Source organism: Eschrichtius robustus, chromosome 8 (assembly GCF_028021215.1).
Source record: "Eschrichtius robustus isolate mEscRob2 chromosome 8, mEscRob2.pri, whole genome shotgun sequence".
Classification (NCBI taxonomy): domain Eukaryota; kingdom Metazoa; phylum Chordata; class Mammalia; order Artiodactyla; family Eschrichtiidae; genus Eschrichtius; species Eschrichtius robustus.
This window is the reverse complement of record NC_090831.1, coordinates 60224077-60243941: the sequence shown is the minus strand read 5'-3', so window position 1 is coordinate 60243941 and position 19865 is coordinate 60224077. Positions and strand designations below refer to the sequence as shown.

Below are 19865 nucleotides of genomic sequence, written 5' to 3'. Positions count from 1 at the left end.
GACTACAGAAAGCATATAAATGCTGAATTTACGGTGTGCAGTGAATTGCCACTTTAGCGCTAAAAACCATTTTCAAGAGTTAAGTCTAATCCAAACCACATTTTAATTTCAAATGTAATGAATTAGATTTCGACACTTAAATTTCATGATGGTTGCAAAAAAAAATTCCAACATACTAAATTTAAACTCTCAAAGGCTTTAATTTTACTCAGCAATTTGGAACTTTCCTGGTTTTGCTTTGGCTAAATAATATTCTTTCCATTCATAACTGCCTAGTATAACATACTGAATATCTATTAAAGTAAATAAGATGCAAAATAGATAGATCAGGTTATACAATTTTTAAAAATCATTCTAGTAGCGTAGGGTGAATGATACAGCATGATCTTCTGGCAAAATCTTACTCATTTTATACAAGCCAGGAATGGATTAAAATTCAGTCTTTTTTAAATTAAAAAAAACACACCCTAATTTTCATTGTTTTTCAAAAAATATACAGCAAAATAAACATGGCTAACAGTATTGCCAATTAGTGGTTATTTGTAAATAGCATAAATGAATAAATATAAACCATTTGTAGTTAAAATATTAATTTTTTTGCAAATAGATATTTCTGAAAGCTCCATGTCCATATTTAGCTTAGGTGTAGCACACTATATGTATTATTTATTTGTATATGTACTATTAATTTTTCTTCCATTCTTGTTATTGATAAAAACACCTATCTATATATATCTAATATAACTATAAATATCAATATCTATCTATCTACCTATCTATCTATCAAACTGTCTTCTATCTATCAAGCCACTTGAGTAAAAGCTCTTTATCCATATTGGGCAAAATAAATTTGACAAACAAATCTTTAATTGATAAATATTATGATGTAAACTAGGGGTCAGACTGCCAAAATGATCACAATCACCATTTTGAAATGATAGTTACTAAGGTGAGAATACAATTATGCAGTTTAATCAGATTGGAATGTGTGAATTAACTGGAAAAAAACAAAAGCTGAAACATAATCAGCAATTAAGATGCAAGTGCTTTTTAGCATTTTAAAATAATAACTACAAAGCTACTCTTTCTGTTTAAATTTTTACTTCACTGACTGATTGTATCCTAGGCTTTTCTTATTGATTGCTGACCTTTTCCTGTCATTTGATGTTAAATACCATGCAATGAATGCATCACAATGTAACATGGCCTGAAATGGATCAGTAAGTTGAATGTGACCATAAGAAATGGATCCAATCCTTGACTTAGCAGAGACTAATCTTATTTATAAGGTTGCTTTATTTCATTTCATTTTTCTTAGTACATTCACTTACTAAATACTATTAACAATCAAATTAGCGATGATTTTAGTATTTTATCACCAAAACCTTTGTTTCAATGTTTTATTAGTAAAAGGCAACCACATAGTCTTCTTGATTGTGAAGCCATTGTCCAGTCAACTCCTTTTTATGCCTCAGGCCTTAGGACACACTAATTTTAAGACCATCTCTAAGGCCTTCTATAGAAGGTGCTTTGATGTTGAGAAGGAAGAAATGGCCAAAGTGTCTTAAGTCTTCTGTTATGTTAAATATCCCATATTGAGCAATGATGAGCAAGTAAAATAGACATATGAAATAATACATTTTTGGTATATTCAACCTATGATATAATTATTATGAATGTTCCATGCATTGATATAATGATATGAAGTAGTTTAAGATCTAGTTAGTAAGACTAGAAAATAAGCCAATAGTGGACTATGAATCATTATTTTATTTAATGATACAATAGTTGGCATTATTACAAAATGGAGAGATGTTTTCTTGTCTTTATGTACGTTGAGACTCTCCTACCTCTCATAGGGAAGGGACAACATTAATGTCCTTATTTAGCTTACTATGATTTATGTCATATACATGTGACTGTTAGACTTGTAATTCCAAAAAGAACGATCTACCACAAAAAAGCACTAAGGACTCCTTCATGCTCAGGATCCAAAAAATGAAAACCAAGATCTTATCAATACATAATCAAGCCTCTTTGGTTTTCTTCACTTGGAGTGATGGGATCAATCATTGATTGAACTGACAAAACAGTTATCTAACTGTATAATCTTGTTCAAGACTCATTACGTTGGTTAATAAATGACATGTCAAACTTGAAAACAGTGAAAAACTAGTTTTTGTTTTCTTTTGTTTTAGTTTTTGGTTTTGGGACCATGCAATATTATTCAAATATTCAAAGTTTCCCAACATATGGTAGTGATTTTTCCACAATTCCTTTCTCAAACTTAACTGCATATTAGAATCACCTGGAAAACTTTAAAAACTGCTGATATCTGAGTTCCACCTTCAGAAACTATGATGTAATTTGGATGGCAGCCTGGGCATTGGGTCTTGTATCTCCCCCAGGTGATTATAATGAGCAGCAGACCTGGTATATTTAAACATGATATTCTTATCACAACTCACTGCTGGATTGCCACCCAACTTTTTCAAACGTCTTATTTACTGAATAGATGGTCTCCCTATCCCTCTCTTTTTTCTTAATATAGAATTTTCTATCAAAACTTGAATATGCCTTATATTAAAAAAAGCAGGAGCTTCCCTGGTGGCACAGTGGTTAAGAATCTGCCTGTCCATGCAAGGGACGCGGGTTCGAGCCCTGGTCCGGGAAGATCCCACATGCTGCGGAGCACCTAAGCCCGTGCGCTACAACTACTGAGCCTGTGCTCTAGAACCCTCGAGCCACAACTCCTGAAGCCCGGGCACCTAGATTCCCGTGCTCTGCAACAAGAGAAGCCACCGCAATGAGAAGCCCGCGCAAGGCAATGAAGAGTAGCCCCCGCTTATCGCAATTAGAGAAGGTCCGCGCACAGCAACGAAGACCCAACGCAGCAAAAATAAATAAATAAAATAAATTAAAAAAAAAAAAAAGCAATTATTCTGATACGTTTATCCTGTAGTTTTTGTAAACACGTACTTTTTTATACATGTTAGAGACATGGACAATAACTTTTAGCAGTGTTTATTTTTGTTAAAAGAAACTGATGGAATTGAAGGTCAAGTCACCTTCCGATTGCACAGATTAAACAAGAAAGTATTACATATTTCATCTTTACAAAGCATCTTATTGATTTAAAAAGATCCATACTATTGATAAAGTTCATGATGAAACATATATGTAATAAGGAGACTAAAATATTTATTTTACATATCTACAGTATGTATTGTCCTATTTCTAGATCCACCACAAATTACACAGGAAAATATTTAGATACATGAAAAAGCTTCAGAACATACAAAATTAACATTTTGAAAAAAATCACTTGTGAAAGCTCATTAAATAATAACATTGACAATACATAGTTAATCAGCTTTACTTATTAGCTGCTGCCATGCATTTCTGGCATTCCATTCCAAGCGAGGGTCAGCATGCAGGGTATAATTTCATACTATGAGACTGTAAAAAGCTACAGGGCTTATTTTTGAAGTGAAATGTCACAAAGTCTTTCACTCTTTCAAAGGGCGATCACTCTTGGCTGCTAAACTGTTCCCATGAAGATTACCAAAAAAGCACCTTCCTGAAGTGTTAACCTGAAGGTTCATGGCAACAATTTTTTTTTAAACTTTTCAATTCTGAAGAGGTTTTGTTGGGGGGTGGGGGAGATGGTTTGGGAAATGAAGGGTAACTGAGAAGCCTTCTTCCTTTTTAAAAAGTAATGATTCAGTGATGTGTATAGTATCACCAGTCTTTCAAGAACTAATACTACAGGGTGTGTGGAAATAATACTACAGGATGTGTGGAATTTAAATGCAAATCCCACTCATGGATGTGCGTACATCTTGAAAAACTTGAAAAGAAAAAGTTATTTCCAAAGAAGCTCCTGATACTTAGGACAGCTTGCTGGGTTTGATCAAAGCAGAAAGCGTATATTTTCAAGTAAGAAAATAGCAGTGGCAGGCTTGAGTCTTCCGAGCAATCAAATCTGTAAAGCAGATGGTTACCAGTCAGCCCAGTTTGGAGAGTCTGAATTCTAACTCATGCTGTGCTTGCTGGATTTGCTGGCTCTTTTCCGCTCTCTGTGATGCTGGGCTGGCTTGGCAGGCGACATGCTCTCGAAGTTATGACTGGACTCATTGTGCTGCCGCGTGTACCTCTTGCACTTGCAGGCGGTGACCACCGTGATTTTGTAGGTGCGCGTGCTGCCATCTTGGCACTGCAGCTGGATTCTCTGGGTACGCGTTTTGTCATTGACACACCTCCACTCCTGGGAGCTCCTCCTGCTCCAGTACTTTGTTCCATAGCCTCCTCCGATCCAATTGGGGAGCACAGGCAGGGGCAAGCATTCGCCAGCGCACACCAGCTCCTTCAGGGGGCTGATGCTAGTGCACTGGCCGTCAGAGATGTATTTGGTGGAACGTAGTTCCCGGCAACCTACTTGAACTCGAGCTGCAGGAAACAGGAAAAATATGTGCATCAGAGGCAAAAAGCAAACGGACATTTTTAAAAAAGTAATCTGCAATGACAAAAATAATGTCCAAATGATAGCGAATGGCCAAATAGGAAGCGAACACCTATTTTATTTTCACAATGCAAAACACTGCCTGGATGGTTGTAGAGAAAGCTTTCAAGAAAATTATCAGCTTATATGGCTACAATTTATGGAATAAAATCAACTAGGCCTGATTTTTTTTTTTTCATGTATAACATTAACTAATAGCTTACTGGAGTATATGAAAATCTCATTTTCTTAGGCTTACTCCCCAATAAGTATTAAGCAGATCTTACATTTATGTGTAAATATTCATTCTTTAATGAGCTAAGAAGGAGTATACTTTAATGTTCTTTTACTCACGGGTCATATTAGTTAATGTCTGCACGTGCTTTTAATCAGGTTTTAAAAAAAAATCTATTGAGAAAATGTGGAAAATATTTAAATATTGTGTACAATGCAATCCATAATATTTTGTTTCAATTATAAAATTCAGCTGCAGAGAATCATATATACATATGTGTACGTTTGACATTTTGCATATCAAACTTAATAACTGCATTTTAAGCATAAATTCCCAAGCTGTCTTTTAAAAACACAAATATTAAAATGTTTAAATGCAAAATGTCACTACACCTCAATATTTAAAGAATATAAAACCCCCTAAATCAGGAACGTATGGTTGCCATAACAACTTGGCTACATTTCCATGAATTTTATGGCAGAAAAATGCCTAACATGTCTGATTTACAACTGCAAAAGGAACTACGGTGTTCGTTTCCTGAATATTGGTCATGGCAAACTTTTTGTTTAGTCATTTGAATTTGATAAGCATGTTCTCTAATTGACTGTTTCTCGTTACATGCCTTACATAATTAAAGCAAAAATTAATCTTGAAATATTTGAGTTTTCCTTTCCATTGCTTTGTTATCTAAACTTGAGAAGAATTGCCTGAAACAAGCTTGGGGAAAAAAATCGAGCCTTGTTAACCAGAAAAATATATATATTTCAAAGTACAGACTGCTGAAATTTAAAAAAATAAAAATTATAAGGGACATTGAAGTGGTCTTGCATAGAATATTGAAAGCTAGTATGAAGTAGGTACTAAATTAGGAGTTTTACTTCAGCTCTGTACCCCAGTACTAGTAAGGTGAGAGATATAGGCTAAAGGGATGTGATAGTTGTGAAAAAATTTAAGGTATATGCACATACATCCGTGCAGGTACAGAGTGTGAGACTGAAATTAGAGTGTAAACTAGCTGGCTGGTCAGGGTGCTCTGCCTGTCTGATTCTGATTCCATTTCACCTTCCTGCAGCTGCCTTAGGAATGCACCTGGAAACAGCCGGAGATGATTTTGACCTGTCTAGCTTTTTGTTCCTGTTCATATAGAGATTTGGCATTTTTGCAGTGACAGTTCATTGACAATGAATACCCGCCACATTGCTTGGTAATCTAATAATAATAAAGTAGTTCCTGTGTACCTAAAAGCAACCATCCTCATGAAAATTAAAACACCTTGGTTTTCTTAGAAAGACACTAACAGTCACATTTGCTTTGACGTTTCAAAGGTCGAAACTCCTTTTAGCACTTGAATGACGAGTGCTTGAGGACGGGCTAAAGATTTGTGTAAGATTTCTTGTGTACTGTTTCTCTGTGTCTCTCTTAAAACCCTATTACTAGCATGTGAACTCTTCTAAAGGAAAGGAGTGAAGTAAAAGTTAGAAGAAATTTGAATCCCTCTAACTAATGGTCAATGAGTGTGTCAATTAAGCAAACAGAAAAGAAGAAAAATATTTTCTATACGAAGTATTATTGTACTGTCATTATTTTATATCTCTAAAGTCATGAAAGTTTCCCCAGTCTCTCACAGAAATATACAGTTACCTAAATTTTGATCTGGTTAATGAGGAATTATTTTGGAGAATATGATTCTCCAATGTTTTCAGTTTTATCCCTCTTTCTCAAAGATCATCATCCAAAATTCAACTTTTTCACTAGACATGTTTTAGAAATCGGTGTGAGCCATTTTTTTTTCCCCAGAAAGCTTCGTTTTTTCCCTTGTGATTTCCCATACATGCTTTGGTTAATTACCTTTATACACTTTACCAGAATTGCACGTCCTGAAATAAACAGAAAACAACCTGAATTTAAGCTAGAGCAACACTTTGTAAAAATTCTCATTTTGCATGATTTTAAAGAAGCAACAGTCTAATTCCTGGAAACATTTTCTTTTGGAATGTTTAGAAACTTAAGTCTGCGCCTACATTATCAAATCACTGTTTTAGTAATGTTAACTTTGTAGGGAAGAATGCCAATATACACGTGCAGCAGATTTTCCCAGATTGTTTAGCAAAACATATATGGTTCAGGTTAGTTAGCAATGAAACAGTTCTACAGGAATGCGAGCTAATGCTACCAAATAAGAAAAAAACAAATCCATGGAAGTAAAACACACTTACTGTTCCGATCCAGTCCAGTGTCACTGAAATGCCTGCCTCCATTTCTGGCTTGATTCATCGTGCTGTTGTTGCTGGGCTGTGCTGGAACAGGTTTAACCACATGTGAATAAAGGATTTCTGTGGCATCATTTTTAAAAGCCAAACAGCTTTTCATGAGGATGCATGCAAGGGGAATGAGATAGAAATGAATGGCAGGAGGAAGCATGGTGAGCAGAGGATTTGCTTGGCTGGAGAGCTGGTTAATTCCTTTCCCTCTGCTTCTGCACTGTAACAGTGTAATTCCTCCTCAAGTTTCCCTTTATATATCCACTGAGGTTTGGCGTTCATTCAGGTGTAAAGTTGTGTAAAGCTTCAGAGTGAAAACACAGAGAAGGGGTGGGATCCCTACATGACCCTGCAAAAGAATTTTACCAATGGAAGAGAAGACTACAGAAAAGGAGGAGCTTGATATACAAATTGCCTGAAATTTCAGAGTTGGACTTCATCAGTTGTCTGTGAGCTGAAGCAGCCAGACACACTCTACAGCCCCTCTCTCTCTCTCTCTCTCTCTCTCTCTCTCCCTGCCATTTCCTTTCCTAAATCTAGTTCACATTCGGGTTTAATTTAAATGAAAATATGCTGCTGTTCATTTGAAGAGATTTACATTCCCACAGTTGTTCTGTATTTGCGATAGGGAGAGGGTTCATCCCAGATAATAGGGGGAATTCAGGAGTTTAAATATTGTAGGGCTTGCATGAAGCACCTAATTAGTTAAACATATCTTGTTTCTCAAGACGCAAACCACCATTTTTTTTTCTTAAATGTATAGGCACAGAGCTAAAATCTTCCCCCTGGACACACTTAAATAATGCAGCTTTGATCTGCATGAACTGCTGCGCTCCTAGGTAAATTATTGCCAGGGGTTCTGTGTGGAGAATAATGAGCATAGCTCTGTCTGCATTAAAGTAACTAATATCAATTTTCATCTTAAAAATGTGACACAAAAAAAAAAAAAAATGTGACACAAGCGTTAACATTCATTGCCTCATTTTACATGAAAGAAAGCCATTTCTGACAGATTATTGTTTAGCAAATTCAAGGTAATTTTTACAAGGTTTTTCATTTGCTGCAGAACACGTGTTCTACCTGCATTTACTGAACATTTTGTTCATTACTTCCTTTGGCTCTGCTGCTCAGATAAGAAACATGGTAGTTCTCTGTTTATCCACACAAGTCACGGATGTTCCATTAATTACTACTAGGCCACTAATCTCTATCCTTAAAACAATTATGAAGTTCGAACTGATTGGTGGGACATTTTGATTGGAATCAAAATTCTGAATCTCTTTTCAATTTTAAATCCATTTTTTTGCACTTTGTGTGGCTATTAAACTGACCTTATGGCATGGATACATCTCTTTATAAACTTTTTCCTACTGTAACTGCTATTCATATCTATCTATCTATCTATCTATCTATCTATCTATCTATCTATCTATCTATCTATCTATCTATCATCAGTCATCTGGGTTTTTCCACAGTGGCACTATCGGCATTTTGGAATAGATACTTCTTTGTTATGGGGGGGTGGCATTCTGTGAGTTTAGTAGCATACCTGGCTTCTACCCACTAGATGCCAGTAGCACCCCCAGTTATAACCAAAAATGTCTCCAGACTTTGCCAAACGTCCCCTGTGAGCTAAAATGACTCCACTTGAAAACTACTTGTTATCTATCTATCTCTGTCTCACTATAAAAGAAAGTACAATTAAGAACAAAAGACTAATTATTTAATAATACTAAGGAATAATTCGGAGAAAAATGGTACTGTGGTTTTACTTAAAAACAACAACAGCTTCTCTTTTAGAGGTATATACTGAAATATTCCTAGATGAAATAATATGATGCCTGGAATAAACTTCCAAAACAACATGGGAGGGGGGTAGTTAGGTGTGTGGATGGGGCATGATTTGATGGCTGTTGGGGCACGATTCTGGATATTCTATTCTGTTTACTCTTGTATATGTTCAAAATTCTACATAATCAAAAATTTTTTAAAAACTAAATTCAAAAAAATCAATATATACATACAAGTAAGTCCCCTACATACGAACGAGTTCATTCCCAGAGCATGTTCATAAGTCCAACAAAGTTAGCCTAGGGACCCAACTAACACAATCGGCTATATAGTACTGTACTGTAGTAGGTTTATAAAAGTTTTCGCACAAATAATACATAAAAAACAAACACAAAATAAAGAAAACATTTTTAATCTTACTGTCGAGTACCTTGAAGAGTACAGTAGTACAGTACAACAGCTGGCATACGGGGGCTGCCATCGAGTGAACAGGCAAGAAGAGTTACCCACTGGAGGAGGGAGAGGAGGTGGGAGATGGCAGAGCTGAAGGATCGTCAGCAATAGGAGACAGAGGGCAAGCTGCAATTTCACTCACGCCTGATGTTGATGGAACGCATGTTCGAATCTTTGAAAGTTCACAACTTGAAGGTTCGTATGTAGGGGACTTACTGTACTGCCAATCTGATCTCTATCTTAGGATTGTATGTAGTCATTTATTCTAACATCCTTCCTGGAAAATAATATATCAGTTTATTCTGTGCACATAGATATTATAGATCAGACATCCTTCTAAAATAGTAACTATGAAGGATTTCTTATCCTGCTTATCAGGGGACTTCATATTAAATACATGAAGTATGTTAATATTAACCATTGACTGGTAGACCCAATGCCAAAAGGAAGTAGGAACATCAAAATATCTAATCTCTTCCCCCTTACTATTTTTTGTGCCAGGAGGAGGAGATTTGTTTGTTTGTTTGTTTGTTTTTTTGGCTGCACTGTGCAGCTTGCAGGATCTTAGTTCCCCAACCAGGGATTGAACCCAGGCTGGGTGTGGAGTCCTAACCACTGGAGGAGGAGAAGATATTTAATCTGCAGTTTAATTATTAGGTTGGGCTAATCAAATTGACCAAATTAACTCATAATTGTTAAATCTGCTCTGTACCTAGTATTCTGTAGGCGCAGCCTTAGGATATCCCCTCGGGCAGGAGCAAAATTAGGAATGAAGGCAATGTGGTTGATATATGTGGACAGGAAAAATTCAGCATTCAGACGTGACTTCTATGATTAGGTTAACAAAATACAGTGACTTTCAGTCTTGCTTGCCTGCTCTAGCCATCTCACTTGCTTCTATGGAAGTCAGCTCCCGTAATGTAAGCTTTCATATGGAGAAGCCTAAGGGGCATGGAACTGATGTCTCTCACCAACATGGAGCAGAGACCCTCAGCCAAACAACCCATGAGGACCTGAATTCTATCAACAACCACATGAGTGAGGTTGAAAGCAAATCTCTCCACAGCCAGTCCTTCACATGAGGCTGTAGCCCTGGCCTACACCCTAATTGCAATCTTATAAGAGACTTTAAGTCAGAAGCACCCACAGAAACTATGAAATAATAAAAGTTTTAACTAAGTTGGGGTAATTTGTTACACAGCCATAAATAATTAACACAATATTATCTGCTTAAAAATGAAGAAATAGTAATTAAGCCATTCATTTTGTGAAGAATGCTAGGACCTCAAAAACATGGAATCATTTAATATGGTGACTGAGTAACTTTCATTCTTTGGGCAAGCTTTGAAACTTATTTTCCATGTCTCGGCTGAGTCATCAATGTGATGTCATTATTAATAATCAAATAATGATATCAGAATTACTACTATTGGTCTGATATGCAAAAGCTTGAAAGTAATTTTAGTACTCTAAAATAGTATTGTTTATTATGTGACTCTTGGCACTGGAATCAGAAAATCTGAATTTGAATCTTATTTCTGCCACTTGGATGTATTTCCTGAAACTCTCTAAGTCAGTTCCTTCAACTGTAAAACATGACCAAGCTTACCTACCTCACAGAGGGATAAGAAAATGTGAGCAGGTCTAGAACAAAACCTGGCCTGGAAGAAATGTGGAAAAAATAGTCACTGAATATGAGTCTAAGCCTACTGTTTCTCATTAGAGTCTTTGAACTTAAAAATGACCTTGGAAAAAATAGAAAAGTCTCAAATAAATGCAATTATCCTGTTTGAGGTGGGGAACAAAAAGTCATGAGAAAGGATTAAATATGAAATAATGAGTAAATATTATTTGATTAAGAAAATAATTAGCCTGACTTTTTATCTTTGATAAGAGAAGAATCAGAATAAATATACACAAAACATATTTATCGAATGCAATATCTGGTGAGCTATATCTGGTCCTCTATGGATTTAAACTATTTTCAGAGAGCTCCAGTTAATAAGACAGAACTTGTAAACTGGAAAAGTAGCCATCATTAGTTTAGAAGAAGATAAAAACTACTTATAAACTCTTCCTTCATAAAAATCCTTGAAAAGAGGATGGGCTAACATCTTGCATTTATTTCATATCAACATGTGTTGGAACCAGTGTTTATCATACCTGCTGTAGTCCAGGGACTGCAGAGCTGAATGAGGCATGGAGCCTGCCCTCTTCCCTTTCCCAAACGTTGCTCTTTAGAATTCCACTAAAGGAGCTCCCTTGACCTGATCTTCCTGTATCACTTTCTTCCTTCTTCACCACCTTTCTCAGTTGTCTCTTTATTTTTATTTTGCTTAAATGCTTTCGGTTTATTATGTAAATATTCCTTTTCCTATAAGCTTCCTCAACAGAGGTAATATTAATTTAGATAATACTGCTTATAATCCAGTGTAACCTGATGTAAAACCCAAGTGGAAATTCCAAATCTGGTGGATATATTTCTCGGTAGAACTTCTCAGTCTTGGCACTACTGACATTTTCGGCTGGATAATTGTTGTTGGAGCTATCCCCTATGTTCTGGGATGTTTAGCAACATCCTTGGGCTCTACCCACTAGATGTTAATAGCACCCCCCTCACCCAGTTGTGACAATCAAAAACAGTCCTCTGGTGTGCAAAATCGTCCCAGGTTATAAACTACTGGTCTAGGCAAATTCTCCAGTAAATTTCCTAAAAATGGCAGCACGCTGCTCTTAAGGAAAACCTCACATGCAAGCTCTAGGGAGCAAGTTAGGACAGTAGGGATAGGGTTTCCATCTGATTGTACAAACTAGGGCGAGTAGTAAGTTGTCCTTTTTATTGGCATTTGCTACCTTGCTCCGTAGTAAGTGATGTCCTCATTCTGTACACTTAGCTCACACAAGTACTCAATTTGACCAAGGCTGGCAGCATAATAAATATCCTTTTTTTTTTTTCATGGAAAGGCATTTTATTTTAAATATAGCAGTGTGTACATGTCAATCCCACACTCCCAGTGTATCCCTCCCCCCCATAACCATAAGTTCGTTCTCTAAGTCTGTGAGTCTGTTTCTGTTTTGTAAATAAGTTCATTTGTACGATTTTTTAAAGATTCTGCATATAAGCAATATCATATGATATTTGTCTTTCTCGTATTAAATATCCTGCCCCCAGTGGTGCCTGGGAGCTAGAATTAGTTTTGTTCCACAAGCCTAATAGTTGTTCTAAAACCACGTTTTACCTGGGAGTTTGCTAGATATGCAACTTCTAGGCCTGATCTCAGGCCAGAATCAGAATCCCTTGGGGTGGAACCCAGGAACCTGTGTTTTAACAAGCTCTCCAAGTCATTCTTATGCGTGCTAAAATTTGAGACATACTGTTCTCAAATCACATGTGCCCTCCTAACTGTGGCCTGTCCCCATAGTCTCCATTACAGTCACCTCATCTATTTTAACTGGGCCTCCACCTCAGAGTCTTCCAGTTTGCACAGTCAGATGGAAGTCCTGCCCTAAAGCTCAGCCCAGCTGACCAAAACCCGACCGCTTTTCCTCTTCCTGCATTTATTTCTCCCCACAGACTGGATGCTCTCAGTGTCCCCCAGTGACTGATTAATGCTTTGTTCCACAGAGATAGTCACAACAATTACTACCTACAGTGATGTCATTGCTCACAAAAATTTTGGCAGTCATATCTGATTCTCTCAGATATCAGTGTGAACTCAGATTTAGGCAAAATACTTCGACCACTGTGATTTTGATTGATTTCCACCAGCCCCTGGAACATACCATAGCCACGTCAGGCTCCTAGACTGGTCAACATGCAGTCTGGCTTCACTCTTTCCTGAGGAATCTCTTACTCAAGCACCAGCGGGTGTCATGGTCAAGCCAAAGATGGTAATAACTTACATCACCAATAGAGACTTAACAGTTGGTAGTTCCTTGGTATGTCAGAAAATTGGAGAACAAAAGGAATTCAGCAGAGCATTTGGCCCAACAATGCCACCGTCTTTTCTGGGAAATAAAGTTGTTATAGACATTTCTAATTTCAATTCTGATATTTTTTTTCTTTTTGGCCATGCTGCACGGTATGTGGGATCTTAGTTCCACGACCAGCGATCGAACCCACGCCCCCTGCATTGGAAGCGTGCAGTCTTAGCCACTGGACCGCCAGGGAAGTCCATCTGATATTTTTAATGAAGTGATTTGCCTCTTAGTTATGTACAGATGGAAGCTGTGGTGTAGAGGATTCCACAGCAACAATGTAGCTGGAGTGAAGGGAACGTGATAGGGAATATGGGAAAAAAGTTTGAGTACATTGATTGGAAAGGTAGATTGGAGCAGATCATGGACTACAGCCCTGTTTTGTAGGTTTAGAAGTCTGGACATTATTTGGTGGACAATGGAGAGCCATTGAAGGATGTGTGGTGTGTTTGTGTGGGTGGTTGATTTTTATTTTCACAAAGTAAAAATGCTGTGTAACTTATACCGAGGTAAAGTGATAGAACGTTTCCAGTACCCAGAAGTTCCCTTCCTGTCCTTTCCTTGTAACCACTTCCTTCCTCCTCTCTAAAAATAAACCACTATTCTGATTTCTGACACCAGTTATTAGTTTTGCCTGTTTTAGAATTTGATTTAGAAATGACTTTTTACACTGTTGTGTACTACTACATTGCATGGACATCCACAATGTATTTATCCATTCTAGACTGGATTGATTCCAGCTTTTGGCTATTATGAATAACACCTCTGTAAACATTCTAGCACCTGTCTTTTGATGCATATAGGCATACATTTTTGTTGGATATATACCTAGTTGTGAAATAGATGAGATACAGGATGTGTGCATGCTCATCTTTAGTAGATAATACTGAAGAGTTTTCCCATGTGATTTTTAAAATTTTATTTTTTGATTTATTTGGCCGTACCGCACGGCTTACAGGATCTTAGTTGCCTGACCAGGGATTGAACCCGTTCCCTTGGCAGTGAAAGTGCGGAGTCCTAACCATTGGACCACCAGGAAATTCCCTCCCATGTGATTTTATTAAATAAAATTTCTACCAGCCCTGACGGATTTCCCCTGACAGGGAAAGGACAAGATCAACACGATGTTTCAGGAGACTGAATCTAGCTGCAACCTCTGGGATGGTTTAGGTGTGGTTTTATTGCAACACAAGAAGGGGGAAACAGTGTTGCAAGAGCTCAGGTGGAAGAAAGATACTGGGGCTTCCCTGGTGGCGCAGTGGTTGAGAATCCGCCTGCCAATGCAGGGGACACGGGTTCGAGCCCTGGTCTGGGAAGATCCCACATGCCGCGGAGCAACTGGGCCCGTGAGCCACAACTACTGAGCCTGCGCGTCTGGAGCCTGTGCTCTGCAACAAGAGAGGCCGCGACAGTGAGAGGCCCGCGCACCGCGATGAAGAGTGGCCCCCGCTCGCCGCAACTAGAGAAAGCCCACGCACAGAAACGAAGACCCAACACAGCCAAAAATATAAATTAAAAAAAAAAGAAAAAAAAAAAAAGATACTGAACTTGAAGGAGAGAGGAAAGGCTAGGACAGAGATTAGAGATACTAGGGAGGTAGGTTGGTAGGTGATTGGAAATGAAGGCAAAGGTAAAAATAAAGTTTTAAAGCTGGGTCATGGAGAGACTGAGGTGTCAGGAGAACCAGGGTTGCACAGCAGAGTTTAGAGTTTAATAATGAGTTTGGGCTGAGTTAGAATGAGGTTAGGGTGCTGATAGGAATCCAGAAGAAAGTGTCTAAGAGACAACTGCAATCAGAGCTCAAGAAATCTGTCTAGCGGCTGACATCAGTTTCACTAGGATGCTTTCCTGTAACATTAGCACAATGGAACTTGGTTTAGAAACACTTTGTCAAATAACACTAAGACTTTCATTTATATATCTACTGCCATCTAATCATGCCCCTAGGCTTTTAAAATCTAACTCCCTACTTTCTGTAATTCCCAAGGAGGCTGAAATATTGTATTGTACATAATATAATATTGTACATATATTCGTGTTACCACCCCTCCCAAGTCGGTCCCCAACAGGTGTTCTCCTGGCCAGTGTCCTTTGAGCCAACAGAATGAGACTGAGTTCAATTCAGAAGCAAAGGAAAGTTTTATTCTTTGATCAGAGAATGGAGACGTTCAAGCTCCCGCTCTAGAGCACACACCCTCCCAATAGGTCCTGGGCGGAGCTGCTTTATAGCGTTTCGTCAGGGGCAGGGGGCGGAGTTCGCGCTTGGCGGGCACAGCTGTGCTGCTCGCTCCAGATCACAGCGTCGGGTGCAGCGTCTCTGCGCACGGCCCGCGGCCGCCATCTTGAATTGCGGGGTCGTGCCCCGCGCTTCTGCACCGGGGTCTGTGAGGTGTTGGCTGCAGCGTTTCACGCTCCGAGTTCTGGCCTGAAGTGCCGGGTGACAGTCCTCTGCCCGCAGTACCCTGTAAGCGAGTGAAACTAGACTGAGCACAAAGGAAAAGAAAAAAGGTTAGACTTTATTTTATTACCTGGATTCTATTTTTATTTTTATTTCCTGAGAATTGTTAAGGGCCTTTGCCAGTGACGTTTGTATAGGCTTATCAGATGAATGCCCTGTGTTTTATGTGAAACCATAAACATTTTTCAAGATTTCCTCTTCTTTTGTTTCCCCCGCAAAACCACTGGCTTAGTTCGAGTTTCCATCGTTATTTTCCTGAACTACTTTTTCCATAACTTTTTAACAGATCTCTTGTCTTCTCATCACCCTAAAATGCACGCTCCACAGTGAGATCCAGAATTACCTTTAAAAAAGGGGAGTCTAAACATCTCATGTAAAAGTGTCATTTGCTCCTTTTACTTGCAGAACAAACACCTTCATAAACCAGCTACCCTCATTTCATGCCACCCTCTTACTTGTGTTTTATGCTTTGGTAGTAGTTTCTCATGCTCATCATTCAATTTAACGCTTTCAGGCTTTTCATTCCTGTAAGTGTTACTTTCATAATTCAAAACTCTGCTCTTTACCGTCTTCCTTGAATATATAATTTAATCAAACAATGAGAAACAAGGAAAAGGACAACTGAGGCAAAGGAAGCTTTTCTGAACATTCGGTAGATGGATCTCTGAGAATTATGTACTACAGTTTAAAATAATATAAAGACATTTATTTTAATTTCAGTAAAATTGTGTGTTTTACATTTCCAGCCCTAAAATACTGCAAAACACATTTAAGATCAGTAAAATAATTTAAAATATAATAGTATGAAGTATTAAAATATTAGAAAAAAGAGTACATGTAGATTTTCAGCATGCAATATTTACTTAATTCATGAAGTTTGAAAGAATACTGCTTTAAATTTTCAAATTTTCTGAATGCATATCCTTTTTAATGCTCTCATGCCATTAACAAGAAAATTAACATGATTACTTAATAATACTTAAACTCATTTTAAAATGTATTGAAAAAAGAAGAAAAAAATGTATTGAACAAATACAAAAATTATTGTATTATGGAAAATATTCACATCATCAGATTTCTACTCTTTTAAAAACTGGGGTTATGAAATAGTGAGTATAACATATGCATGTTGTAAAAAATGTCAACAGTTCATTAAATAGGATAAAATTCACCTCTTCCCGTCCCTCCTCCAATGCTGTTCTCCAGAGATAATCACAGTTAAGAGTTTCTTGTGATGTCTTCCAACATTTTCTGCACTTACAAGAACATTTAGTTATACATGTATATGTGTGTTCATACAAGTATGTTTTAAATTTTTTTACATAGACTGGATCATGATATTCATATGATTTCTCAAATTACATTTTGTACCTAATGACCTATCTTGTACATTTTTTATATCAGAATGTACAGATTTACCTCATTCTTTTTAAGCCTTGCATTGAATGAGTTGTATGGATGTGACACAAACTATTCATCCAGTTCTCTATTGATGGCTATTTAGATTATGTTTAGATTACCTCCTTTATAATTGTGGCGGGATATTTGTTGTGTACAATTATTGTTTTTAGCCCCAAGTTTTCCCCTTTTCCTTCATTCAGGTAGTTGAGGAGGGGGTAGAATTGGGAATGGAAGAGTAAGGTTGGTTATGTGTACTCCACGAAAGATCAGAAGCCAAGCCTTACTCCTTGACAGCATGCCAGACAGGTGGCTAGCCTACAGAAAGGCAGGGTAACCACATTTGTTAAAGATTCCAGCAGGAAATGTAATTTCAGAGCCTCTGGACCTGAAGGAAGCATGTAGACTGGACATGAAGAGCCCAGTAGTGACCAACAGGAAACGATTGCTAATGAATAGAGCCTAGGGGAACCTCACCAGTGCCTTGGCCATATGGAGGAAACTTTGCAAAGTTCTTGTTAGGGGGCTGGTGGGCGAGGGGCAGGGATGAAAGGAAAATGAGGGTCAGAGTTCTAAATTAAATTGATTTTAAAATATAAAGAAATACAATATATATTTTTTGCACATCTAAGCTTCTAGACCAGAATTCATACCATCTTTGAAAACATTTAGATATACCTTGATATATTTAAAGTTGCACTTTAATTTTGGAGGCTTTTTATCCATAGAGAACAATTCTTCTTCATTGATTACAGAAAAAATTCCCATTTGAAATAATGTTTTTTTTAATCTTGACATCATTACATGTGGAATTTTGTGATATCCATTTGTTCTTTCAAAATGTAATTCCAACAAAAATAAACCATGCCTTTATTATAGTCTCAAGTTGTTAAGGATTTATTATATCATTTGGATGTCATACTTACATCAAGCATAGTTTAGAACACATAATATGAAATGATAAAACTTAATAGTCGGGGCTTCCCTGGTGGCGCAGTGGTTGAGAATCTGCCTGGTAACGCAGGGGACACGGGTTCGAGCCCTGGTCTGGGAAGATCCCACATGCCGCGGAGCAACTAGGCCCGTGAGCCACAGTTACTGAGCCTGCGCGTCTGGAGCCTGTGCTCCGCAACAAGAGAGGCCATGATAGTGAGAGGCCCGCGCACCGCGATGAAGAGTGGCCCCTGCTTGCCACAACTAGAGAAAGCCCTCGCACAGAAATGAAGACCCAACACAGCCAAAAATAAATAAATTAAAAACAAAAAACAAAAAACTTAATAGTCTATTTTGAAGAGCAAAAAAAAAAAATTTTATTTATGGAAAAGTCATGCTTTTACTATGACCATTGCATTTTTGTTTGCCGTTGCTTTTACCTTTAATTGGTACTTTTGCAGTCTTTATTGAAGGCTTTAACCTGGTTTAAGGTTGGCCAAAGGTTAAGTCAATTAAAAATCTCATGGAAACAATTTAATGATTATTCTCTGATTAAGAAGCACTGATTACAATTGCTTTTAGAAGGAAAGATGGAAAAAAAATCCTGAAAATGCCTTATGGCTTAGAATTTTATTATGTCAACTAACAGTTTATATTGTCTTCAGACCTAATTCTCTAGCGTGTTTATATAGCAGTTGGGGGCTGTTGACCTGACAGTGCCTGGGGAGGCAAGTCTCCTCTGAAAAACAGCCAAAGAAGAACTTGAAACAGACGGGGGAAGGCCCACTCCTGCCAGGACACTGCAAGTTGTTTAGTGACCGTCTAGATGTTCTGCTAGTTTTGTTGCCATACTTGGTAGTCCTGGGAATCTGGCTAGTCTCAGAAGTTGAGCAAAACAAAATACAACTGTGCACAGCCACGCCCTAGGGTGACTGTCTCCAAATACCATACAAGTCCAAGGCTGAAGCACTTGAAAGGCTTGTATCTCTGCAGATCAAATCTTCATCAGATTGAGCCTTTAAAGACAACCCTTAAGCACATAAATGTTGTCATTTACGGCACTGTTTCAGCACTATTTTACCTTTCCAATTATAAAGGTGGCTAATGCACATGATAATTACAGTTCCTTAAAATTTATGCACTCTCAAGCAGATCAGCTCAGAAATGTTGGCACAGTTTCAGGGTTCCTTAACAACTGCTTGCCAAACCACTCTTTGATCCAGTGAAATCATCACATGATTCAAAACAAGGCCTAGAGCCTTTCAAGAAGTCACATCTTAAGTCCTCACCTTCATCGGCCAACCTCCCCAGGTTCAACCTAAAAACTGATTTTTTCCTTATCAGTGCCAAAGGAGTACGTTTTTTCTCTGTGGGATTTATAATATGCTTTCTTGGTCCCCATTCATTTAGTCACCGTTTTAGCTAACATTTATTGAGTGCTTATGTACCAGAGATTGTGGTTTATCCTGTAGTTTAGGACTAAGCTACCTCCCCTAAATTCACTGCATAAGGTAGTGGCAATCAGTTAAACAGATAATACCAAAAAGCGCTATAAGTCAGGGTAGGGTAGAGTAGGAGGACAGACTTCGGGCTCAAAGCCACTGGTGGAGGTCAAAAAGAGTCCCAGTGGAGGTAATTCTGAGTGGAGCATTGAAGAAAAATTAAAAGTAGGCAGGTGATAAAAGCAAGTGGGTGGGAGGATTCTAGAGAGAAGAGATGGTGTGTGCACTAAGGTCTGGCAGCGAGAGAAATGGCCAAGTTTAGAAGCTAAAAATGTTTTGCTTGCCTTGAAATGCCTCCCATGGAGTAGCTAGAAAAGAGGTGGGAGAAAAGCATGCCAGGAATTTGAATAACCAT

The 19865-nt window shown here is 37.9% G+C and overlaps 1 protein-coding gene across 1 annotated transcript; it reads right to left on the bottom strand.

Annotated features, from left to right (window-relative positions):
- Positions 1-3889: 3889 nt before the first annotated feature.
- On the bottom strand, positions 3890-7194 carry SOSTDC1 (sclerostin domain containing 1). Its single transcript, XM_068549992.1, has 2 exons — positions 6953-7194; positions 3890-4449 (listed from the first exon to the last, which is right to left on the bottom strand). Exons 1-2 carry the CDS (start codon positions 7155-7157, stop codon positions 4034-4036), a joined length of 621 nt encoding a protein of 206 aa, XP_068406093.1. The 5' UTR covers positions 7158-7194; the 3' UTR covers positions 3890-4033.
- Positions 7195-19865: the final 12671 nt, after the last annotated feature.

Bases quoted from the DNA above. Each gene is read 5' to 3' on its own strand.
- SOSTDC1 (XM_068549992.1), bottom strand. From the start codon at position 7,157: ATGCTTCCTCCTGCCATTCATTTCTATCTCATTCCCCTTGCATGCATC. The intron at 4,450-6,952 runs GTAAGTGTGTTT...TGTTTCCTGCAG, and splicing joins CACTGGACTGGATCGGAACA to CTCGAGTTCAAGTAGGTTGC.